General features: G+C 43.4%; 1 protein-coding gene across 1 annotated transcript; it reads left to right on the top strand.

The window, feature by feature from the left end:
• Positions 1-1,051: 1,051 nt before the first annotated feature.
• Positions 1,052-22,342, top strand: ADAMTSL2 (ADAMTS like 2). Its single transcript, XM_053473669.1, has 19 exons — positions 1,052-1,158; positions 6,148-6,270; positions 7,024-7,166; positions 7,277-7,352; positions 7,607-7,709; positions 8,164-8,309; positions 8,418-8,541; positions 8,972-9,052; positions 9,879-10,054; positions 10,213-10,531; positions 11,369-11,732; positions 15,796-15,899; positions 16,294-16,420; positions 16,877-17,090; positions 19,170-19,325; positions 20,158-20,328; positions 20,782-20,958; positions 21,781-21,925; positions 22,224-22,342. Exons 2-19 carry the CDS (start codon positions 6,160-6,162, stop codon positions 22,340-22,342), a joined length of 2,856 nt encoding a protein of 951 aa, XP_053329644.1. The 5' UTR covers positions 1,052-1,158; positions 6,148-6,159.
• Positions 22,343-27,058: the final 4,716 nt, after the last annotated feature.

Genomic DNA, 27,058 nt, shown 5'->3' with positions numbered 1-27,058 from the left:
CACCTTCTCCTGAGAGTCCTGGAAAGCAAAGAGCCGCTCTTGCCGCCAGCTACCGGTCGGCTAAGTGGTTAAAGCTCGTGTTTAGATTTGGTTTGAAGCCAGACAGTAAGACAGACTTAAACAGAGAGATAAAAAGCAATAAAGGGACCGGCGCAGGGACTGCGAGCGGTGAGAAGGGGCAGGGGTTTGTAGTGAGGAGGTAAAGGGGGCTGTGGGTGGAGAGTGAAGAACAGGGGAGAGAGAGGGAGGGAGGGCGATATAATCCAGAGAAAATGAGTGAAGAAGTGGAGGAGGAGGAGGAAAAGACAGGAGAGTGAGGTCTAAGTGTGAATTCCTGACAGTCTGTCTGACAGCAGCTATAAAACCTACAGCGGAGCGGGGACTGCGAGTCAGAGGAGACAGACACAGGGACAGGCAGACACCGAGACAGACAGACAGACAGAGGGACAGACACTGAGACAGACACAGGGACAGGCAGACACCGAGACAGACAGACACAGGGACAGGCAGACACCGAGACACACAGACAGACACAGGGACAGGCAGACACCGAGACAGACAGACACAGGGACAGGCAGACACCGAGACAGACAGACACAGCGACAGACAGATAGGGACAGGCAGACACTGAGACAGACAGTTAAAGGGGCAGGCAGGTATAGGGACAGACAGACAAAGATAGACAGCCATAGAACACACAAGGTGTCAAGGTGAGAAACACAATCAGGAAGACATAGGGCGAGACAGACAGCGCCAAGAACAGACAGACACAGGGTCAGACAGGGTCAGGAACAGACAGACAGACTCAAGGACAGGCAGGCAGACTCAGGGACAGGCAGACAGGTAAACAGAAGGAATAACGACTGTCATTATATGGCAATATTAACCCTTTATAGAGCCGGCGTGCGGGCTAGCACACCTCTAGCGTGGCAGTCCCCAGAAGCAGCCCTGGGTGTGTGTTAATGTCACCTTGCCTCACCCTCCACACATAGCTATAGATATATATATCATATTATATATATTATATATGTATCAGTGTCCACGCGCGGCCGCCACCTGCCCATCCAGTGCTATTAACCCAAGCAGTCACCTGGTTGCCGCCCTCTCCCCACCGTTGACCTGGAACAGCGAGCGTCACCTGCGCCTCCTCCCCATCAGGTAAGAGCCTCCGCTTCTCTATGGGGTATCTATTTCTCGATGTATCTAATATGTAACAGAACGTCATGTATGATGTATGATGAGTGTTCCTCGGCCGCACACAGGGGGTTGATACATTTGACATTAGATTGGCCACGTGGGGTTTATGCGCTGGGCTTCCACAGGATGCCACAAAACCTTAAATGTAACCATATCTTCCTCGGAAGGAGCCACCGTTACTCTTCAGATACAAAGTCTTTTTAAATGCGGGATGTATTTCTCAGGAACATTAATCTTCCTCTCCTCACCCCTGATGAGTCTCACTCACAACAGGAGACTCCGAAGGGTTACTTCAAAAAATTATTCTTCTACAGAGTTTGAAAAGTTCTCATCACCATGGCAATCATTCCTACTGAGTGAACCCTTCTCCTAGTTGCTATGGTGACAAGACCACTTTTAGAATTTTGCACTAGAATCGCTCTTCACAAAAAAACCTTCTTTAAGCTTAACCCTTTACTGCAACTGTCCAGGAACATTATGGCCGGTGGGTAAATCCAAGGAAAGGCTCTTGGTGGACCATATTTGGTCCAGAAACCATCTTTTTTTTTTCTTGTCCTAGTTTATTTGATACAGTAACAGTCAAATGTTTTTTGCGGAAGGAACTCCTTGACCCCAAGGTCATTGTACGAGAGCACGGCGTTTAAGATAGCAGGTCCGTGAGTCTTTCCAGATGAGATCCAGAATGTTTGGATCGTTGGGGTAATTCATCTCCCGTTGAAGCGTAGTCTGGGCTCATGTTTGGCTTGATGGTCTTACCTGACACATGGGATTCCATCGATAAAAGTCTACCTTAGTTGAGGTTATTACCTATCATGTCATTTAATCTTCTCCAACTTCACCGTAAAACCAAAACTCTTGAAGGAAGTATCATACCTCCTCGGTTTAACCCTATAGGGGCAGGTGCCACCAAGAGATATAGCTCTGGAGGTCAATCAGCGAAGGTCAATTCTGGAGAACTTATAGGACCTTGAAACAGAACGTCATTCTATCGGTTAGCAACGTATTTCATAGAATGTAAGACTAGTCTTGGTTGGTAATACCTTTTTAATGAGTTTGACCTTAATAGAGCATCCATAAATGAATCCAGTGTTGGAGAACTCCGGTGGGTCCAGTTGTCCACCTTAGACAACGCGGCCAGGCTAGATATCTTTACACAGCTAGCAGATTTCGATGCGTCATGCGTTTCTTCCGATGCTGACATTTCTCGAGTGAAAAATAACTTTTTTATAAATGAAACCGGATCGGCCGGAATGTTAGCCGTCCGCGCAATCAGCTACGGTTACGATGTCATCGAGAGTAAATCTGGAGAGATCTAGGAATCGGCGTGTTTGCCTTTCATGAAATCTGAATAAAAACGACACAATTATAACAGGGGATCCAAAATGATTATAAATATTCATCTTTCCTTTTTTTGTATGTTTTTATAATTAGACAACTCCGACAGTCTTATTTTTTTGTTAGAACTCAAAATTTTACGTACTTTTTTCCCCCCATTATTCTTATTCCCAGATTTGCAATGAACGCTTACCTATGACATCATTTTTTTCTGAGCAGACACATCGTTTTTTTCTTTCTTTCTAGATTTTGCATAATTATTGTGTATTTCGGTCCCGTCCGTTGAGCAGAACTTTTACCGTAACTTTATGGATGTTGAACGTTCCATATTTGTATTCCCGTGGAACCCCTGTAGATGCCTCCAGCTCTGAGGGACGTTGTCGATATCTATATAGTCATCCCAAACCCGCGACGGTATTTTTTGTAGATTCATGGCCCTTATCAGTCGTAGCCTAAGTATTTCCTTACGCCCATGGAGGATTCATCTAGAGATACTTGAAGAGGAGCACTGACCTCTAGTTAGTAACCCTCACCAGCTTGGAAGTCAACCACCATGAACTTCCTCTGCTGGTTATCAATCCAGAGATCATCTGATCTTAATTGATTTATTGGCAGAGAGCAATTCATACGGAATACTTTAAACCTAAATACCTGCGTAGACACAACATTCCGTGATAAACATCTCCAACGTACGAGACGTCTTCATACATAACATATGGGTCCCATCAAAGGACGTTGTTGAACATTCTTATCTCAATGGACGGGAGTTCAGGCGGGTGAAGATGATCCATAGAAATGTTGATTATCACAAAATTTTAGATGGAGACCCATAAAAAATCACTTTAAGGTGCTCAGGTATATCGTTAAGGGCTTTTACGGGGTATGTCATTACAAGGACCACCCAGAGAGGTCTGAAAGGTCGTTATAAAGGTGCTTAAAACATTAAGCCACCTCTAGAATTTTAAGAAAATAAAGTTTAGTAGATTAGTTATTTATTCTGCAGAAAAGCTTGAGGATTTTTTTTTTGTTGCTATGGCAATAAGCTATCAGTGATTGGTTTTGTGTCACATGACAAGTAAGTGTTCAGGGAATAAGCCCATTCAACCTAAAATTGGGATAAGAACCCAGGGAATCCGCTCATTCAGTCCCGAACCCTGAGACTGGGGTAAAAAAAAAAAGAGAATCTGCCCATTTACCCCATGGGACTAGGGTAAAACCTTGATTATTCACCACCAGACCCTGAGATTGGGGTAAAAACCCTTTAGAATTTACCCATTCACCCAGAGACCCTGAAACAGGGGTACAAAAATTCCATGAATCTACCCATTCACCCCAAGACCCTTTTTTGGGGTAAAAACCCCGGGATTCAGGGGCAAATCCTGACAGCTACCAGGTAGATCTCCATCACAAATGAATTGTCCCCACGGCATAATACAAGGAGTTTAAAAACTGAAGTAATAATGTCTAAAAGTATTATTTTATTAGATTCATGTGATTAAAGGCCGTGCGATTCCTTCAGTACCGAGAAGGTCTTCCCCCCCCCCCTGCCAGCTCCTAAAACCGTGGCTGTTCCTTCGCTGTTCTCTGCCTTTTAAAACGTTCATGTAAGATGTTGCGGTGAGCAGTGTTTCTTGGCCGGACACCAGATATGTCTGGAAGACTTAATGAAAACCAAGTGTAGTTAGACACTGAGACACCTGTCCGCGGCGCATGCCGGCCAAGAGCTCCGGGCTGGAGTTCATCAATGAATTAGTGTGCTTCTCAAACAATCGCTTAGAAGCCTTTAAACGCCCAGCGGTGCCGGGAGGAGCAGAGGTGTCGCTGCCTAAAACGGTGGACACCAGATGTTTGCAGGCCTTTCTCGCAGGCTGGGATCCGTTAGAACCAAAATGTCCCCAAAATCACCACTTTTGCTGATTTTGCTAATTAAATAACACTCTGTGCAAAAATCTTTGGCTTGATTTGCAAGAGCAGAGGGGAGACTCATTCCCACCGGGGCTCCGAAGCCTCCTTCCAGGGATTGGGGTCGGGTGGCCCTTTTCTGGTCTTTGAGGTTGGGTGGTTCCATTGCATGCTTTGGGGTCATTGTGAGCAATGGACATGGCGGTGCGAGGAGCTTTGGGTGGGATTGGGAAGGGAGGTCATGTCTTTAGGTTTGTACGGGGCTCCAAGAATTCTGATGGTGGCCCTGGTGGAGATACAGTATATCCATCTGCAACCCAACATGGGAATCATGGAAGCTGTCACCATGAGAGGACCTCAATAGGGTCTTGATGATTTCTTACCGAAAGAAAAGACTGCAGTTCCTTTCGATATTTATTTGTATTTGGTTTCTTGGACACTTTTTATATCTTTATGAAATCTCGAATGGGTTTCCTGTTTCCAAGACGGTTATAGCATTCAGATGACGTCACTCTATTCCTTCCATGACTGGCTCCAATGGGGTGTTCCAAGGGTATACAACGTAGCCATTAGAATTGCATCCATTAAACAATCTCCATATGAAATCCAAGGATACATTATTCCTGGTGGGGATATAATTGTATAAAATAAGGGATCTAACCAAACAACCAGAGAAGGTTATTGACTTCTGAGTATCTTCTGTTAGAACATATTGTGGCATCTGGAAACAAAAAGCACATTAAACTTTGCATGGTTCCAAATTTGAATGGAAAAGAATGGAAGGAGATACTTGTGTGATCTAAGTTCTTAACCCTAAACCATAAAACCTTTATTGCAGATGAAATTAATATAATGTGTGTGGTGGGCTGTATTTTGAAAGCGATAACAGAGCCAAGATAAGTAGAATTAGGTTCCCGAGACTCTTCGTTCAATGTTTTTAAGAGAAGAAGAAGGGTGTAGGTTTTGTTTCTCGTGACCCATGGATTTTTCACCTCCAGAATGGGGGGTTTTTCGATGCCAAAGAAACAGATTTCTGCACATGCGGGGTTACTGAGCTCTTAAAAGTTCACGAGTAATTTGCTTGCTTTATTAACACGTCTGCCACATGTACAAGGTGTTCCAGACAGGATCTCCTACCGTCATGGTGAACTGAAGCCCAGGAATACACAAAAAACAAAAGCAACAAACATTACGTAAGAACTCGAGGTCTCTTGAGATCCCGACTGGTTATATCACTGCTAGATGCCTACATTCAATATAAAGTAGGAGAATAAAAAGGAAGAGGCATAATTTGGATGGCCTTCAAGTCAACGTTGGTCAGGTTGAGTTGGGCCAACACCAACAGGATCTTCTAGACATTGATGGTATCATACAAGCCTCAATATGTTAAAAAATAACCAAAAGTAACAAACATTACTTAAAATCTTGAGATCTCTTGAGATATCTATATCACTGCCAGATGCCTACACTCAATATAAAGTAAGAGCAGAAAGAAGCGCCATTATCTGGATGGCCTTCAAGTCAACGTTGGTCAGGTTGAGTTGGGCCAACCCTGTTAAGGTCTTGTAGGATCCTTTAGACGTTGATCGTAACATACATGCTTCTCTTTTGATTTTTTATCCTATTGAGAATTAAGTGTGGTGGTGTCCGCCATGTTTTTCCTGTTTTTCGAAACGATGTATCTCAATATCCGCTCGTAACGTTCTTTTCTAGAGCCTTTCGGAGATGAATACTACCATGGATGATCCAGAATCAGACCTGTTTATGAGAAAAGCCACGAGAACCCGATGGATATTTCTTATTTTAATGCTTAATCTCACGTGTGTCCTAGCCCAGGTGAGTCTATGTGTCATCGGAGATCTTTATTAATATTATTAGGATCCAGTATAGAAAAAAAATGGTTTGCTTTTTCATTGTAATTCGGAATCCTTACTGTGTGACAGGTGCTCAAAGAAAACCAGCCGGGCTGCAGAAGCCAATTCTTAGTTTCTTTCATAAATACAGACATGTCCAAGCTAAATACAGTAGACAAACACTTACGAGGTTTGGAAAGCTCCATACGTCACCCAAGAAGAATTGTTAAATTGGTCCAGTAGAAGGTATTTCCAGGGCTGGAAATTTCCACAACTCTACAAAGTTTATGATGAGAAAGAAAAAAAGAAAAGAAACTAAGAGAAAAATTAAATTATGGCGCTTGGCTTCTGTAACATTAGTTGCAACGGTGGCGTTGTTACCACGAATATTTTAGTGTTTTTATTCTCCTGCCTTTGAAAAAAAAAAAAGGAGCCCGAAGGGAATGCAAAGTTTATCCCGTGGAAAATCCAGCCATGGTCACGGTAAAGAACATAACGTGAGGTTCTCTTTGATTGTTGATTTGGATACAATGTGTCTGTTTGATGGAGTATGGAACGTTGTCTTAAACGCAATTGTTCCAATTGATTAACCCCTGTGAGGTTGGGGTATCTCTGAAGGCGTTGTTTAGATTTATAGACTGCAGGGGTGCCTTTGCTGATCATCTATTACCGATATTTAAAAATTAAGCAAGAACCATAAAATATACCCGTTTGTTCTCTTCTTCTGGATCCCCAGGACAATGCTCAGACCTCGAACAGTCTAGAAGAAGGAGCCAGCGCCACCACATTCTGGTGGGGAGAATGGACAAAGTGGACAGCTTGTACTCGGACCTGTGGTGGTGGAGTCAAGTCTCAAGAGCGGCATTGCCTTAGACAAAGGTGAGTGACTTTTTTTTGTTTTTTTTTTAAACATAGATATATGAAAATTGGGGAAAAATTGATTTCTTTTTTTTTTTCTATCTGAAAACTGCTGAATTTGACGCTTCCAGGAGGAAATCGCTCAGCGTTCTTGGAAATAAAACCTGTACAGGAACCTCAAAAAGATACCAGCTTTGCAAAGTTCAGGTAATAGCATGAATGGCACGGAAAGACGAGGGTTAACGTCCAGTTGGACAGAAGCCATTGAGAGGATAAATTTATGTGAAGTTAATTCCAATGATACAAATTTATATAATAGATAAGACTTGCGAATTATGCATTTCCTCTGATTTATTTCCATAAATTATTCTAATTCCGTCTGGTTGGCGAACATCGATTTGACCTTGTGTGACCTTTAGAAGCTGCTGTTTGATAAATGCTTAAATATTTTTTTTTTTTAGGAATGCCCGACAAATGGAAGGAGTTTCCGCGAGGAGCAGTGCACGTCGTTTAATTCCCACGTGTACAACGGGAAGACCTATCAATGGAAGCCTTTGTATCCCGGTGAGTACTATACGGTACTTACTACCAGTGGGTTCTAAATCAGTCAAGAAATATCAGAGATAGGAAATAAAACCAAAAAGAGAATCCGTGGGTTCTTCTGGAATGATGTATTCGTATCCCAAATCGAGAAGAACCAACTATCCCCAACTCAACTTTGGGTTTATTCACTAATCGGTGGGATGGTAGACTTGGGTCTCCAGTAAGTCCCTTTGGATGGCTCTCAAGGTGACTCTTCTAAACTCAATGCAAAGTTGCTTGGACGATCCCTCTGGTTGGTAAACCTTTGGTCGGTTTTGACGTTAACTCAATGGCCATGAGTTTGCCCCAGATCACGAGTCTCATGCCTGTTGCAACTCAAGAACACAAGGTCTTCTCAAGGTCTTGCACATAGGTTATCATAAACCAATACGTGCGCCGCCATCGAACGGGCTAACTGGAATGTGTCGCATCTTAGATGATTACGTGCACATCTCCAGCAAACCCTGCGATCTTCAGTGCACCACCACCGACGGTCAGAGACAACTGATGGTCCAAGCTCGCGACGGGACGTCTTGCAAGTACAGTGACTACCGAGGGGTTTGTGTGTCTGGAAAATGTGAGGTTTGTTGAAACGTTACAGAACAAAAAATTCTTGCCAGAGCGTTTTTAAGGGCTTAAAACCGACGCGATATCCGCTGGTCCATCCGTATTGCGTTTCTCTCTCCCCAGCCGATTGGATGCGACGGGGTCTTGTTCTCCACCCATACTCTGGACAAATGCGGCGTCTGCCAGGGAGACGGAAGCAGCTGTATCCACGTCACTGGGAATTACAGAAAGGGAGCCTCCCATCTTGGTAACTGGCTCAAGGTTATCAATTACAATCGTTCTGTCCGGTAGACCCAGCCGGGACACAATCCCACTCTTTCTTCCAGGCTCTGGAACCTTGTAGATTTCATCATTAGCCGGGGCGTAAAATTAACGTCTTCTCAACTGCTTGAGCTTCGACGTCAATGGGATTCTAGCCCTGCCAAGCATTCAGCCGTAGTAAATGTTTATTTTATTAAGCCGGGCTTGGCTTTCTCGGGTGCCTACCATAACACGCAACGTCTCCGAGAAACGAGCGAAGGAATGAAAATTGAAACTAGAATTTATTCTGGTTGGGCTGTCTCTTTCGGGACTCGGGAACGGATGAATGACCGTCGTTCCGATGGCTACCTTTGCCTAAACCATGGCTCTTTATCCTTGTTCCCAACGCGCATTGAGTGATACATTGTATCTTTTAGGCTACTCGTTGGTGACGCACATACCCGCTGGAGCAAGGGATATTCAAGTAGTGGAGCGCAAGAAATCCGCAGACGTCTTAGGTGAGTTCCGTACGACCATGCGCGTGGTTATTATGAATATGCGTGCAATGTTTATTATTCAATGGCGTTACTTTCATTGTTGAAGGTGGGTTCTATCCTCACACATTCTGGTTACTTTTTATATTTTAACACATTTAAAGCTGCTTTACTTGTCTATCGTTCTTTCATTGTCTCCTTGCCTTCTCCGCCAACTGCTTCCGAGTCTCCGCAGCTCTTGTTCTCAGCTTCATCTCCTCCTTCTTCATGTTCTCTGCTTCTTCATTCTTCATTCTTCTCCAGTGATCCGCTTCTCCCGGTGATCAGCTTCTCCCGGTGATCAGCTTCTCCCGGTGATCAGCTTCTCCCGGTGATCAGCTTCTCCCGGTGATCAGCTTCTCCCGGTGATCAGCTGTGCTGCCCTGGCCTCCTGGATCTCCTGCATCAGGGACCAGCCTTGGCGTGCACCACGGGGACAACCTGACGCGGTCCAGGAGGTCCAGGTAAAATAGCGGATCCCCGGAAGAAGCGGATCACCGGAGATGAAGGAAAAATGAAGAAGCGGGGAACACGAATATGAAGGAGAACTAACGGAGAACAAGAAGAAAAAGAGAGCGGTGAGACATAGAGTGAGAGAACAAGACAGAGGGTGGCAGAGAGTAAGCGAGTGAGAAAAACTAAATTCAAATGAAAATCCTGAGCTGCCTGCTTTGTTTCGTTGGGGACCCTCCTTGGTTTCAAACATTTATACGAATTAACAAAATTGTCAAATTTAAATTTGGTACGAATCTGTTGAGGAGTAAGACTTTCTATCGGTGGACTGACCGACATGCGCCATGTTTATGTTAAGCTGTTGCAGACGAAGCCGGATACTTCTACTTCAACGGAAATTTCAAGGTCGACAGCCCAAAAAACTACAACATTGCAGGCACCGTTTTTAAATACCGGCGGCCGATGGATGTATACGAGACTGGCATCGAATATATCGTGGCTCAGGGGCCAACCAACCAAGGCTTAAACATCATGGTAAAGTTACATGCGCATCGGGACATATTGTCTGTGGTTGTAGACGGACTTGGGGAAAGTATCCGTGTCTTATTGTGTTTCTTATATATTATTCTTATATATATAAATATCCAAAAACTGTTATTTTGAGCCAATAGTTCTTTGCTGTCCATGTGTAGGTTTGGAACCAGAATGGGAAGAATCCTTCCATCACCTTCCAGTACACCCTTCTTCAGAGGCCGCACTCCAGGCTCACTCAGCCGATTTACTACACGTTCCCGGACTCGGAGAGCGAGGAAAGTAAAGAATTCGAGGATGATTTCATGGCTCGGAACGTCAGCTACTACAGCAACAATCCGAAAGGAAGAGGAGGAGGGAATACACGGCAGGGGTCGACAGAAAAACTGCCCTCCGTCGGTGGCCAAGAGACCAATGAAGTTTATGATGGACATTGTTCTATGGAGTGTGAGAAGAAGGCCAAAGGCAAACCAAGCAAAGGTATTATCCGACGTGGTATTGGAGATTAATATATAAATCCCTTGTGATCAGGGCTGGTTAGTGACGGCTCAAACCTTTCTGGTTCCTTTGGGCCAAGTGCTCCATATTGTTGTTTAACTTGATATAATGGAATAGAAACGTGACCATTATGGGTCATGCAGGGAAGGGCTGGCACCTTCTGAGCTGAGGGGGCAGGCATAGTGGCCCTATTGGCCCTATGTCCCTCCCCGATAACTAACATACACACGGGTATACATATCTACACACACACACTCTCTCTTATACAAATGCACACACATACTTACACTAACACACACTAACACATACTGACTCTCTTACATTACATACATCATACTCAATCATACTCAATCATCTTATCACATACTTACACATACACACTCATGCTAACACATAGATACATTCATGCATACATACGTACTCACACTCTCCTTCCCTCTCGCTCTTTTATTCCTTCCCGTTTCCTCTTACCCCTTTACCTTGCTCTGAGCCTTTCCATGAGTTTGCCTTTGTTACTCCTTCCGAGTAGGACTGGCCCTTTTTGAGGAATTTCGGACAGGCCCCTGGGGTCCTGTTTAGGGAGCGTGTCAGAATTTGGATAGACTTTTTTTTTTTTGGGCGGAAAACATTGGACACCTTAGAAAAGAAAAGGTGGGGAAGCTATGGGTCAACCATGACTTTAGAAGAAGAAGGAACATTCTATCGCAAGTGAGGGGATACTCATCCTTCTCCTATAGCCCTTTTTTTTACGGCCATTTTGAATTTATTTCTGCAAATTTCACAGCACTCAAGCGTATGTTGGTTTCTGGTTTATTTTAGATTTAAACACCAACAGGACGGCGTACATCATGGGCGAGCAAGACTCTGTGCCCAAATTCAACTCTAAAGAGTTCTTCTCCGAGAACGCCATCTTCAACCAGTTGGCTGGAAAGAGCTCAGACTCCAGAGAGGCCCTCCTCAACCTAACAAGACGCATCCTCTTCTCCCAAGTGGAACCCGTGAACTCTGTAGAGCCCAACCTGGACAATTTCTACGTCGATTACGAAGAAAACGAGGACAGCGCGCCTTTTGACCTCAATATCACCTACCTGGAGCTGAGCATCAACACGTCGGCGGAGACTCAACTGAACAACTCCACCGTTTCCAATGGAAACTCGTCTTCGAACAAGACACAGAAAGCCAGGTTGGTGACAAATCTTTGCCGGTCCTAATTTCCAGGTTCCCATGGATGACCCAATGGGGAGGTATAATTATGGCGCCAAACATTGGTGTCACGTGTAGCTTTCTAGATGTTGGTTATCAAACCTGGGGGCCAACGACTTCTCTAGAAGGTTGGCCGCCCTCGATGTATGTTGCAAAGTTAGATATATTGAGAAATTTGGTCCTTTTTGGTTATACCTTATCATTGTTATTCTTATATCAATGTTGGGCCCTTGCAGATGGACATTTCTAGAATTTTCAAATTTTCTTTATTGACATATTGACTGAATAATAAATAATACACAATATCTCTAGATTCTATTACCTAAAAAGTAGGTTTTATATAATTCTTTGTACTCTATGGGAGAAATTACAGGGTTCTACAGCCCTAAAAGCCCCGATAATGTGTATAGAAACAGCAGGAAACGGCTTTATACATTAAAACGGGGTAAATAAACCCCCATTATTCTTCTAAATGCCCCGCTCTGTTACACCAATAGGGCACAAAGTCATTTAAATAGTCTGGGTAATGCCCTTCCCCCCCAGCCACTTCATTTTTTTTTGCCCACTTGAAATGTCTGTGAAACGCGTTAGCGGCTTTAAAAAATTTAACTGATTTATTTTGATGCCTTCGTGTAATTTTAACTATTTAGGGGTACTGCAAAAGTAGCCGTTCCAAGGGACAGCAGGAAAAAAAAAATATATATTTTTTTTTAAAAGTAAATTTTTAAATTTTTTTAAATTATTAATAAAGTTTCTTGAAATTCCTAGAAATAGCCCTGCACTAATTGAGAGAGGAGATTTGCGTGTTCTAATCTCGCTTCACTAAACCCAGGTGCAGCTCGCGTCTAATCCCCGCAGCACACGGGATTAGACTTTACTTTAAAAAAAAAATAAAAAAATAAAAAATATATATATCTTCTTGCCTCCGGCAGCCAAAACAACAGCTGAATCCCGGCCGCGGCCGCCTGCCAAAAAAACTGTTTGGGATTTTTCTCTCTTTTTTTTTTTTTTTCTCTCCTTTTTGGCTTTGACAGCTCCAGTAAACGCTCTGCAGGACCGGCCCCAAAAACGGGAAGAATAGGTTTTATTGTAAAATACTGGGAATACATTTTCTAAAAAAAGAGAGCACAAAAACCCACCCCGAATCATAAAACATAAAAAATAAAAATCCCACCCTTTCGACAGGAGAGATTAAAAGACAATATTTCTAAAATACATGTATTTTAATGCATTTATTTAAATTTTTTTCGGAACCCTCTCAATTCTGTTTGATGAGCCCCCATGAGACACAGTAAATATTCTTCCACGTTACACGGGGTTAATGGAACAAAATTAGGACTCGCCATATTCTACGCAAATGATAATAATTATTGATTTTATCATTTTTAAATGATTTGAAATCCCGATATTTTAGTTCATTCAATTAATGAGGCTGAGTATTAAGGGGGCTGGAAGGTAACCCAACCCTAACGATCGCTACTTTTCTGATCTGAATCAGAGAGAGATCCGTACTCCTTAGGTCTAAGATGGCGGAAATCTGCCGGGCAGGTCAGCTGACGGCTGTACGTTCACGGCTATCCTTACTGATCGCGGCGCGGCATGGAATTAAATGATAAATATGAAAATGTCCATAAACTGTTCCTCTAGGTTCCGTCGTTGAAGGTCCAAAGCTCCCATTTGGAAACCAGTCGATTCAACTTTCCTCCAGCACCGGTAGAGTCACCTAAAGTGGTCCCAGATATAGCACCAAATTTATGGTATCTGGCCCCCAAAATGTTTTACCAGAAACATTTACTCACCGAGTTGCAAGGAGGGGTTATATGCAACAATGTGTCAATGAGAATCCACTCCTTTCTCCCACCCGTGGTCCTTAAAGATGGGCCAGTTGGATGTTTTGGGCTCCTTGTCTTAATAACGATATGCGTAAGACCGAGACCCCATGACTTGTTACCAAACGTGCAGCTTAGTGGTTCACAGAACCCAATGTTGGGCACTTCGTTAAGAAACGAAATGATTAAATTTATCACCGCAACGCTTTCGCATCACTTACCCACCGAGCCTTCCAGGAAGCCTCAAGTGAGCGATCTCACGGGTCAAGTCGAAACAAACGAGGTTACAAGAGAGCTTCTGCTGCTTAGAAATGAGGTTAGCTCTATTACTATAGACCTTGACTGGATGAATTGGTCACTCAAGACTCATTGGTGAATGGCTATTGATTGGTTTCCTTGATGTCGAACAAGAAAGGTCAGCATCATCCCCGCTGGCCATTGTTCCTCACAAATCAAGTTAATGGCTCAAATGGGGAATAGCAGGCCACCCCTTTTTTACCACTTAACCCTAAATTGGCAGCTAAAATCCATAGTTGAGAGGCAGATTCTCCTAAGACAAGCGTAGGTCCAGACTTATGACATTGGAATCCCATCCAACTCCCATTAGATACGGATAGGTGTCGGTGGACCTTACCTCCCGCTCGTTAATCTTCTCTTCGCAATTAGGCTGTTCATCGTGTCAACGAGCTCAAGGCAAGGCTTCTAATGTCCTCATGGGTTCTTCTCTTATCGATATTACGTTTGGAAGCAATAGAAAGACCCTCAGATGTCCAAGTCACAGTAGAAGTAGAAAAATACTCATTCTTAGCTGGCAGACATAATTCGTGATATATTAGAAGAAGACATTGAGGAGCAATCCATGGCTCTGTTGGATCTTAACGCGGAGGGAACGATCCAAATGGCCAGTCATTGTGATTAAGTAGACATTTTTCACTCTGGTAGACCTCTTTGCTTGGAGCCGGCCATTGTTTTTTAGTCTGGAATAACGTTACCTGCATGTCTTTGTGGTGGTGAGGAGAGGGCCGTATGAGTCTGTCTTTTTTTGGGGTTAAGTAATACCTGTTTTTGGGAGGGGGTGTGCCCCTGGCTCAGTCATAGTGACCCACTCACCTGTGCTCAAGCAGAAATATCAAACCTGACCTTCTGCATGCTTTTAAGATGATATTATAAACCGTCTTTATCTAACCCTTCAGAGCCAGACGGCTGGTTGGGCTTCTCATTTCGATTGTGTTCGTTCTTGGTATGATCCAGTCGCTATTTTTTCTTCCCACCCCTCAATTCAAAATGGCCGTTCATTTACCAGTATGCCCCAGTATATATATTTAGAAGACAACTCTGTAAACAAAAGGTTGCATCGTGGTAATTAAAAAGAAAGGTCCTTGTAAGCTTTTGATTGAGTTGGTTAGAAGTAGCCAATGAGTCCCTTGAACCATAGAGTCCACCTCGTTGAAATCTTGACCTTCAGCCAACGAGTCCCTCGTACCATAGAGTCCACCTCGTTGAAATCTTCACCTTCAGCCAACGAGTCCCTCGTACCATAGAGTCCACCTCGTTGGTTGGAATGCGTGATATATAATGAGGCGCTTTGGGTAATTCTTCATTAAGCCGACACAGACGAGGCCAGGTACTGGGTAGACTAGATGGGCCTTCAAATGACCATGAGTGAGCGCGCCAATCCACCAACCCACTTAGGTCCTTCTACATCATTCATGATCATCTGCCTACGGCGCGTGGAATCCACCCGCTAAGTTATCAGGAGACACTTTATAGCCCGTTTGATTGAGTCCTTGAGAGAGAAAAAAAATTGGGGGGGAAAAAAAGCCATTTTGTTATATTCTGAACTGTTTCTACTTTGGGTATTTTTATCCCATTCTCTCTATTTCTAGACAGTTGAAGCTCTGCTTCTAACCAGGCTGGGCATTCTACCAGGGGATCAGGACAGGTAGGTTTTTAAAATACAAAGTAACCCTACGTCCCCCCCTCCCCCTCAAAAAACCCAAAACTTTAAAATTCCACACCATAAACCGATACTTCCATATGTGTCCACGTATATATATATATTTATCATCGTACGAGTAATAATAATAAGCCATTGTAAACAGTAAGACAGCGAGATGCCCACCTGACCCCTGTTTTAAGCAGCTTCGTTGGCCGAGACGTCCGCGGATTAATCTCTCTCTCTCTCTCTCTCTCTTTTGTTGTGTTTCTCGGTAGAAATAGGTTGAAATTACTGAGGAAGGTCCAGGGGATGAGCGCAGCTGATATGTACCGGTGGAAGCTATCTTCCCACGAGCCATGCAGTGCCACGTGTACCACGGGTCAGTATACGGGCAAAGCTAACCAAATGAGAGGGTGGTGGATGAGTGGAACAGCCTCCCAGCAGAGGTGGTAGAGGGTAATACAGTGAGGGTATTAAACATGCATGGGATAGACATACGGCTCCTGAATCTAAGACGAGACCAGCGACTGATTAAGGTTTGAGTCTTTACAGCAGGAGAAACGGGCAGACTAGCCGGGGGCCGAATGGGGGCCGCTCTGCCGGCGGTTTCTGACCTACTCATGTAATTAATACTAGGCATGGTCCTTGTTTCAGCGCTACTGCTCAGGGTGACATCAATAAAGTAATTCCTTGGGTAATTCCATGCGCGGCGCGGCAAATTCTCGTCCCCTCGCCTGCACTGCCCCTGACCTCTGTTTGTCCCTCCGCACCAGGGGTGATGTCAACTTACGCCATGTGCGTGCGCTACGACGGGGTGGAAGTGGATGATTCCTACTGCGATGCCTTGACCCGTCCGGAGCCCGTGCACGAGTTCTGTGCCGGACGAGAATGCCAGCCAAGGTACGACGCGCGGAACGCTCGCTGCCGGCTCTAGAACCGGCCTTCCCAACGCGTTCCCACCGGACTGAATAAACCCTCGCCGCGATTAGAACCCTCCCGGTTAGAACGTTCGCTGATCGTTCCCCGGTCATAAGAGGTCCTCGGAAGAGTTTGTGAGGTTTAGAGAACATTCTTCTTCTTCTTGAAACATTGTTGCACAAAAGCCCCAAAATTCTCATACTCTACCCCAAAACGTAGTCCCCCCCCCACCATTGGGACTCCCAACAGCCAATGGTACCAACTGCCGAGCCTGGACCGGCAATGATCTGACTTTGTTACCGCCATAGGTTTTAGAAGTCGTTGCCGTTGACGACTTAGCAGAGCAAGGAATAAAAAATACTACTTTCTATACTTTTTTCCCAATAACGTGTCTATTCCAATGTGCTCTTTTTAACCCTTTAATGGTTGGAATGGCAGGTGGGAGACCAGCAGCTGGAGCGAGTGCTCGCGGACCTGCGGGGAGGGCTACCAGTTCCGTATCGTCAGGTGCTGGAAGATGATATCCCCGGGCTTCGACAGCTCCGTGTACAGCGACATGTGCGAGTCGGCCGACATCACCCGACCGGAGGAGAAGAAAATCTGCCGGAACCCGGCCTGCGGCCCCCAGTGGGAGATGTCCGAGTGGTCCGAGGTACGCGGGTGACGGTAACGCTACGTCTACTCTAACTCGTCACGTGACGGGACGCTCAGCGCAAGCCAGATCAAAAATTCTGCCACTTGTCAGATGGTAGAGATATTCTGGATGAAATCACCTGTGGTCAAGCAGGGATTCCCGCTGTGATGTTGCAGGGAGAAACGCACCAGTCGGGACGCTCAGATATCAGTTAATGGGAGGAGGATATGAAGGAGTCGGGGCCAGAATGTGTGATCCAAGAATCTGCCTCTTTACCCCAAGGGGTAAAAAAAAACCCCTGAGAATCTGCCCTTTCACCCAAAACTGGGGTAAAAAAAATCTTTATTATTAAAATATTACTATTATTAATAATTTGGTGGATTTAAAGATCTGTAAATATATTCTATGAGGATAAAGCAATAATAGGAGTTTTTTAACACCTCGTTGGGGTGACCGGAAATCATATCGGACATGAAGGGGTTCTGGTGACTCCGACGGAGTCGGACAGAAAGGTCTAAAGAATCATTATCTGCGAAGCCGTTAATCATAGCAGCTCTTTATGCTGTAACGATATTGAATTCAGCTGGGAGCCGCCGCGTTCTTTGCTTCAGGTGATCCCTCGCGTTTGACGCGGGTGCAGCTGAGGGGGTCCCGCTGGGAGACGGGTCTTTGAAGCCTCTCCCCGGCCACCGGGCGCTTCTGCCAGCGCAGCTAATCGCACTTGGATCCGAGTCCGAGTTCAAGAGCCAACTGGCAGTGCATGAAACGGCCGCGTCGGGAGCGATCTGACAGGCATTCGAATCCTGGTGAAGTCTTCGGGAAACGCGTCGGTCACGCGCTAGTCTGCCGCGGCCGTCTGTGGCCGACACGCGCCGCCGCTTTACGATACGGTGCCAGAAACCGGAGATTAAAGGGGGTGTCCGAGGCTCGAGATGATTTAAGCGAGCGTGAACGGTCGTGTGATACGTTGTGATTGCTGTGAATAACGGCTATTTTCTGGGTATGTAACAATTTGAACCATTGGGGTGAATGGGCAGATTCTCTGGGTTTTTACCCCAATCTCAGGTTCTCAGTCTGGAGCCCACTCCTCCCCTCGGATTAAATGATATCTGAGCGTCCCGACTGATGCTTTACTTCCTGCTACATCACAGCCGGGATCCCCTGCTTGATCGCAGGTGACTTCATTCAGGATGTCTTTCCCTCCTGACGTGTCGCGCTTCTCCTAAGGACCGTTATTGCTGAAACAGAATATTTTTTTTGGGGGGGGGCGAGTTATGAAAGGGTTAATAACGTTTCGCAGGTCACCGGATTCTCAGAACTCGTTTTTTTTTTTACGTCGAGCCGTTGACCTCATTATATAAAAGAGGAGTCAGAAACGCCGGCTCTGCCCCGTCCGCGGTCTAATAAATCCCACCACACATAGGGCCGACGTCAGTCTCTTAGACACTACTGTCCCTCCCAGAGTTCCGTGGGGCGGCCCCGAGCTCCTTCATACCGGTTTTTTGTCTTCGATGCCTTCTGGGGTTTTTTGTTGTTTTTTTTTACGTTTTTTTTCTCCTTTCGAACGTTTTGTAGACTCGCGGTTGGGGGAATAAATAAAATGAACTCACACCTTAAACCAGATGTCTTGGCAGCTGGCACTCATGGCCCGGCCGGCTGTCTTCTCCTCCGTACTTCGTGTCTGGGGACATTCTGTGCTTATAGGTAGAGTTGGTAGGCGAAGCGTTTCTGGAGGTACGAGATGAGCCTCGCGAAGAACTCCGTTCCAGACAATCGCCGTTTCTTCTTTTAACAATCGAAGTATAAATCCCCGAGCGCCGGCTGCCTACAATTAAACTCTATGTTTCGATATTGTTTCTCTTCAGTGAGGTCATTGGGTGAAGGACATGGTGTTTTCATTCGATGACATCATAACCTACCATAATGTAATATGGTAATTTATGATGTAGATTATGGTAAGTTATGATGTCATCGAATGGAAAATACCACCAGGGTTTAGGACATTTTGAACGTAAATGTTATCAAGAATTGCCGGAAACCGTAAAGTTATTATTCCGTATCTTGTTATTAACGGATCGTTATCTGTTTCCCGTTCAGTGCACAGCTAAGTGCGGCGAGCGAAGCGTCATCACCAGGGACGTGCGCTGCTCGGAGGACGAGAAGCTCTGCGACCCGAACACCAAGCCGCCGTCAGAAAAGAACTGTACGGGACCGGCGTGTGATCGCCAATGGACGGCCTCAGACTGGGGACCCGTAAGGACTTCTATCGGGTTTAATAATCTATCATTGGTGTCGGATACATTTTATGTTCTCTGAACATAAAATCAATCTTCTTAGATCATTAGGGAGTTAAAAAAGAATGATGTAGAAAGGTATGGCTGCTGAGATATGAGGTTTCACATAAATAAATGCCATGTTATGCATTTTAATTAATAAATAACATGGAACGGTAAGGTGCATAAACACAAAATGATACGACTGGATACGGCGGTGAAGATTCTATGACTAGAAGGTTGAATTTAAACCTAAGATGTTAACAAACACTGCCGTTTAATAGTCCACGGGCCCGAGAGACTCGCTTGCCATTTTACCAAATCGCGTTTAGAGCGTCGGCAGTTGGCAGGCAATATCCGTTCCCTTCGGAGGATTTAACTTCTGCTAAAATGATTTCGACCCATTAAAAAACAACAAAAAAAGGATTTCACCATCTGCAAAGTAATCCAATTATCTCCAAGAGGAACATCTAAACCTCTTCTGCGGGTATCTCATGGGCATTGCTTAGCAACAGTTTCTAAGGAGACTGCCTATTTTTAGTGGTAATTGATGAGTGCCGATGGCGGTAGAAAACAGATTTGGAAGGGGTGCGCGTTTGTGTCGCTCTGGTGGTTAGACCACAGCTCTTTGGCATGGGGCGTTGGAAGGAAAGACCTCGTCAGAGGCAGCTTCTAAATCGTTCTACAGAATGTTCCTTGTAGCCAATCGGAGTTCGGAGAGAGGGTCGTAATTTGGTGATGGGGAGGGGGGGTCAGTATTTGAGATCGTCAGGCCGCCATTTTTAACGTACCTTTCACCTATGTGGTCGCAGTGCAGCGGAGGTTGCGGCCAAGGGAAGATGATCAGACATGTCTACTGCAAGACCAGCGACGGCAGAGTCGTTCCGGAATCCCAGTGCAATCTCGACGCTAAACCTCTGGCCATTCACCCCTGCGGAGAAAAGAATTGCCCCCCACAGTGGCTTAGCCAAGACTGGGAAAGGGTAAGAGGTCGTGGATTTTTTTTTATATATCTATATAAAGAGGCGCAACGTTCTAACGATGGAATGGCCCAGCTGGCAGGACAATTCCATTGGTCGTTGCATTGATCGCATCTGCAAAAAATAATTAAATTTTATTAAATTTTAATTCAAATTCTAAAAAATTACAGAACGAGCCAGAAAATCCTCACATCGGTATTTTGAAAAGTTCTATCCTACAAAAAAAAATGAAGGAAAATATTTAAATTATTTTAAAAAATGGATAGTCTACATTTTTGGGTCATTCATGGTCAACAAGGCAGGGCAGCGAGCCCCGTATCTACTTATTTATTAATCGCTCGGTCTCCGTAGCTCTCTCGTTTAGCGAGACTTGGAAGCCGGTCGCCTTTATAGATTTATAGAACACTCTCCTCGTCCGTGGAGGAAATATGGTTTTCTCGTCATGTTTCGCTGCAGTGTAACACGACCTGCGGCCGTGGAACGAAACAGCGAGTCGTCCTGTGCATGGAGGTTGCCAACGGGAAAGTCAAAACCCGCGCCGCCTCCGACTGCGACGCTGCCAAGAAGCCCGCCGAGGACGGTACCTGCTTCGAGAGGCCGTGTTTCAAGTGGTACACCACCCCTTGGTCCGAGGTAAGAGGACGCACGTGTGCGTCTCGCTGCTTGACCTTAGGTGAGAACGCGTTCGGTCTCCACGAAGGTCCCGGTGGATCTCCCAGACAGGCTGCTCGCTGGCTGCCAAAAGATGATTAGGTTTAGGATATCCCTGCCAGACACGGCTTCCCAGCATATCCGCAGCCTGCCTCGAGCGCTGTCCGCGGGCCGACGGGTGCCAAAATCCAAACAGTGCCTTGCTTGTCTTGGGAATAAGACTAATTAACCCCTTCTTGGTTGCGATGGTGTTCCCTCCTGTTCCATTGGAATGCGGTGCTCGTAGAATGCTCGTAGATGAGAGCGTTCCGCAGGGCTGTATATCGACGATTTATTTTAAAATAAAACTTTAAATTAAATAAATAAGTTGACTTATTACATAAAATAACAATTACATCAAATATTCAATCCAGGATAAAAAAATGGTAGTTTGTGTTGTTAGGTTTTAAAACCATTATACAATTTTAATAATAGATTTAAAATAATTCTAATAGATTTAAAAATATCAATTCTGCGTGGAACATGATAAGTCCCATGATGCACCTCTGTGATTGGCTGCTCCCATAGGCCAATGGGTTCCTTACCGGGTTGACTGTCAACTGATTGCTAATTATAATCTTTTTATGGGTGTAAAAAAAATTATATATGCAATTTTTTTGTTTGTTACATTTTTTTTTAATTTTTTTGTGGTTTGTTTATATATATTTTAATTTTGTGATGTGAGTTATCATGAAATCAGTTAAAAATAAAAATGTTGGTAAATGGGCAGCTTTTAAAGTCACACGGGACCTTTTGCTCATACAGTGCAGCAAGACGTGCGGAGTGGGAGTGCGGATGCGGGATGTTAAGTGCTATCAGGGGACGGATGTTGTCCGCGGTTGTGATCCTTTAGTGAAGCCGGTGGTGAAACAGGCGTGTGACTTACTGCCTTGCCCTACAGACCCCCCAGGTAAGCCCCAAAGGTGTACCCCAAAAGACACCGTGCCGGGACAGGCTTCTGTCCCGATTTGAACCTCCATCTGTGGTAACAGACGCTTTGAACGAGTGGAAGATAAGTGGAACTGCCTCCCAGCAGAGGTGGTAGAGGGTAATACACTGAGGGGATTAAACATGCATGGGATAGACATACGGCTCCTGAATCTAAGACGAGACCAACGACTGATTCATGTTGTTGGCCTCGTGTAATATTGTATCAATTCGCTTTTGTCCAACCCGTTCGGTAATAATATTTCTTTTTTCCCCCCCAGATGACAGCTGCCAGGACCAGGCCGGCACAAACTGCGCTCTGGCAATCAAGGTTAACCTCTGCAGTCATTGGTATTACAGTAAAGCGTGCTGCCGGTCCTGCCGCGGCGCTCATTCCTAGCGGGGGGGGTTATCGGGCTACGGAATGGAATCGGCAGACAACGGAGCAGCCCCGGGCGTCCTGTAGAAGCACCAAGCTAACCGTGCACGGCCCGTCTATACACCGCAGTCCCTCGCAGGCAAATTCTCAAAACCAACCACATTTCACAAGACTTCGACGCAAGCACAAATCCTTCGACGCCAAGAGCGGCCAATCAACCGCAAGCTCGCTCGTATATATAGTCGCGTCCTAACGAATGCTCAGCGGGGTTATTACTGACCCCCCAGCGTCTGAATGGATCGACACATGGCCGGCTCCCAACGCACCCCACCGGTTCCTTCATTCACCCCGAAAAAATGGCTTCCACATCAACGAGGAAGAAGCCAAGTAGAAGCCAAGTAGAAGGAGGCCTTCTGCCCCCAACTCTTTAACCCCTTGACTGCTAACGACGGCATGGTGCCGTCGCTAGCAGTCCCAGTCAGGTGCTAACGACGGCACCATGCCGTCGCTAGCACTCTCCTACCTTGATGGGGGTCTGTGGACCCCCATCACCACCTACCCCGGCGATCTGCCCCTCATTTTGAAGGGCATCACTGGGACCACCCGATCCGGCCGGTGACGTCGCGCGTAATGACGCTATGACGTCACCGCGCAACTTTATTGAAAACTGACAATTGTCAGTTTTCACGGTATGGGGGCATGCTGCTTAGATGCCTGTATCTCAGGCATCTGAGCAGCTACAGACCCGCAACATATACCGTTGGAAAGGTAATCGCCTCACCTTTCCAACGGTATAATGCTTGTAAAAGCATAAAAAATATTATGTTAAAAAAATAAAAATGTACAAAAAAAGTTAAAAAAATTATTTGGGGGTCTCTAAAGGCAGATAAATAAAGATCAAAATTGCCTAGAGACCCCCAAATTAAATTATCTAAACATAAACTGGTTTAACTTTAAAAAAAAAAAAAAAAAGTTTAAGTATTCTAGCTAAATGATCACTGTGGTAGCCAATGTTACCACAGTGATCATACAGCTATAAAAAGTCACATTCCCTTTTTAAAAATGGTCGATACTAAATTTTAACCCCATGATCCCTTTGATCATGGGGTTAAATTTAGCCAATGGTAGAGGAAGGCAATTTTTGAAATCCAGATGAACTGCAAAAATCAGCCGTATAGCCTGTAGTACGTAAGTTAACCATGTCATCCCTGGAGCCCCTTGCATTTTTACTGCAAAACTTATTTTTGCTGTAAAAGTGATTTTTTTCTCCCTTTACGATCATCTCTTTGGGATTGTTAGGGGAAAGAATGGTGTGTGTGCTTCTGCGAGTGAATGTATGGAAAGTATGGTGTGTGCTTCTGCGAGTGAATGGAGATATGAAAAGCGTGTGAATGGTCAGTAATTAGGGTTGAAGCCTTGACGTGGCATTACTGCTCACGTAAGAAGTTAAATTATGGCACAAAAAGTACGTATTTTCAAAAACTACACCCCTCGGCGCATCAAATGAGGGGCTGCGTGTGTTTCTAGGACAAACCTGGAGTGCGCAAGACACAAATGAACATGTCGCTATGGATAGAAAAAACATATTTTCTAGCCAAAGCGACATATTCCATCATTATCTGTGAACTTAACTTTTGTCCTAGAAATACATGTAACCCCTCATTTGAAGCTCCAAGGCGTGTAGTTTCTTGAAATGTGTACTTTATGTACCCTAATTTAACTTCCCAGATGTCTAGACCACCTTAACTTCAGATATAGCAGATTGGAGAATCTTGTTAAAAAATTGTCTTAAAACATTTAGGGGTGATGGCTGCATTTAGACAGCTCTAGACAGCTGGGAAGTTAAATTATGGTACATAAAGTATATATTTTCAGAAACTACACCCCTTGGCGCATCAAATGAGGGGCTGCATGTGTTTGTAGGACAAACCTGGAGTGCGGAAGACATAAATGAACTTGTCGCTTTTAATTTCATTTATTTTTTATTTTTAGAAGTGTGATATTCACTTATTTGTTGTGCAAGTCAGATTTGTGATACAAATACAAATAAGACCTCATTTGCTGCGGCTGGGGGTGTAGTTTCTAAAAATATATAGTTTTGTTGGCATATTTTAACATCCCGGGCAGCTAGAGCTGTTTAATTGACGGAGCCATGCATTAAATTTAAAGATGAATTTAATGATAGTCTAATAAATTTAACTTTTAGCACTAAAATATTAGAAAAACACAGTCTACTGTTCTCAATGTCTGTTTATTTTAGACCGGTTACCTACTACAAATATTTAGCAACACAGGTTTTGATATTAGAGTTTAGAAAAATAACATTACAAACTAGTTTTTATTGAGTTGGAAGTGAAAAATTACACTTTTTTCCCATTTTTGGTTGTATTTTGCAAACCTAATGAGACATACACATATAAAAATGGTATATTTGGAATCTGCTGGGTGTGCTGAAAAAAACAATATATGGTTTGTATAGTTTATTCCCAAGAAATTTACTTGAAACACGTTTAAACGTGAGATGCACCAAAATGCCGAAAACTAGCTTAGCACCAGGGTGTGAAATGGCTTAGCAGCCAAGGGGTTAAGGACAGACCAATAGGCCATTACACAAGTCACCTTGGTCTTCTCGCCTTCGCAGGGTCTTCCTGGGACGGGGTTCGCGGTTTATGCCGTCCAACCTGGTGCTTCCACCGCATAAAATCACTGATACTCCAAAAGTTTGGGCATTTCGGTTATATTTCCACCTTGAAAAGTGGAATATAGATTTTATATATAAATATATTATATATTTATATATAAAAATGTATAAATTCCAATTTTTGGAGAATTTTAACCTTCGAGAACCCTTACACAGATCAAGATTATTTAACATACTTGTAATAATCATTTTTTTAAAAGTACTTATAGTCGAAGGCTTTTGCGCATCTTCCTGTCCGATGCTTCTAGAGGACGCAATACTCTCCAAATGCATACTTTTATCCATCCATGAAAGTTTTTGGGGCTCTTAGCGCCAATTTGGTTGCCACAAGAAACAAATATGTATATGATTTTTGATCACTGCCTCTAAATCTCCCAAAAACCTTCCAGATCCTTGCATCGTTCAGCAAGAGTAAGAGCAAAATGCGGATAATTGGATTTATATGCGTGGAATCTTTAGTAATGATGCTTGGTTACATCATATCTAGTGAGAGGCACCGGGGGGGGGCTGGGGGGGGCTATAATTTGAACTGCACGCCCCGAAGGAGGATAAAACCATAAACCATGCTGCTTTCTATCACATTATATATTTTATTATTTAAGTTATCCTATGTAATATTATTACAGACCCAACGCATTCCGCCCACGGAAAGTAGAACTGCAGATTTTTAAGTATAACTTGTTATAATAAGGTGTAGACTTTCAGAAGGAATCCACATGCATTTTGTATGTTAACGTCCGCTAACATGTACTTAATATTAATAATAATAATAATAATATTAATATTAATAATAATATTAATTGCGCAATAGACCCGATAACGGCAGGGGGTTTCAGTTATTCCTTTAAATCGGGTCTCGTAGAAGCCCTTTTTCTCCCCTAAAAATGTGGTGCCTCCTTAAAAAAAATTAACCCCTTTAAATTCTATTTATTTTTCAAGATTTCTTAGAAAAAAATGGCAATTCTCCATCATTTTCTTGGAATTAAATCAGAAAATTATAAAAGTTAAAAAAAATATTTTGCTTAAAATATCTTTTAAAGTGATTTAATCTAATTAAACCAATTTGAAACACATAAAAGTTTACCTTAAAAAATGTCATTTAATTTTTTATTCCTTAAAATGTAATCGCTCATTATTTTGAGAAACACATTTTATGTTTTAATTAATTGATTGATTCATTAATTGATTGATTTTTGGGCTGACCGACGCGTTTTGAGAGACTTGAAATCCTCTGATACAGATTTTGTTAATTTTCATAACTTTCGTCACAGATCGACCAAACTCCCCTCGATTTATGTCTTAGCAAAAATAATATTTCCTTTGCTATTTTTGTCAATGAACAAAATTCCATTTAAACACATATATTCTCTATGTATATTGTAATAAAACATTTATATTTATGATTTCCTGCGGCCTGACTTTTATGGTTTTTTTCTTATTTATCATTAAAAAAAGCTAAATCTTGCAATTTCAAATAAATAAAATTAAATTTAACCTTTTTTTATTAATTATTCTGTTTACTAAAAACATTAATTGCATGTTAAATAACGTTTGATTTTATTCTTTCCGGTATCTTTTTTAAATAGCTTTTTCAGTTTTTGTATCAATGACCTATCAGTGCCTGTTTCTGTGTCACATGACAATTAAGCATTCCCTGTAAAATTCTGATCCATGCAAAATTACACATGATTAAAAAAAAGATTTAATATTAATAATGTTTTAATATTGAATTTAGTTATAAAAGTATTAAATTCAGCAGAATTTGGGACAAAATTCGTTGTGTTTTTCAGAAGTTTCGCGATATTTTAAATAGAAATTTCACATAGAAAGTTTGCCTGAATCCAAAAGATTGCTAAATTGCTGTTTATTTATAATAAATTCTCATCATTTTCCCAGCGATCACAGAAATAATTGACAATAAATTCACAAATGTCATTTTTTTTAAATTATGGAAGCGAAAGAAAAAGACTCGTTTTGAAAAATAATAATTTGCAACCACTTTATACGAGAAAAAAAAAATTCAAAATCAAAAGTTT

Source organism: Spea bombifrons, chromosome 8 (genome assembly GCF_027358695.1).
Source record: "Spea bombifrons isolate aSpeBom1 chromosome 8, aSpeBom1.2.pri, whole genome shotgun sequence".
Taxonomy (NCBI): Eukaryota; Metazoa; Chordata; class Amphibia; order Anura; family Pelobatidae; genus Spea; species Spea bombifrons.
The sequence above is the reverse complement of the archived record's forward strand: the minus strand, read 5'-3'. Positions and strand labels throughout refer to the sequence as shown.

Coding starts and splice junctions, on each gene's coding strand:
- ADAMTSL2 (XM_053473669.1), top strand. CDS start 6,160: ATGAATACTACCATGGATGATCCAGAATCAGACCTGTTTATGAGAAAA. Junction 6,271..7,023: donor TCACGTGTGTCCTAGCCCAG/GTGAGTCTATGT, acceptor CTGGATCCCCAG/GACAATGCTCAGACCTCGAA. Junction 10,532..11,368: donor CAAAGGCAAACCAAGCAAAG/GTATTATCCGAC, acceptor GGTTTATTTTAG/ATTTAAACACCAACAGGACG.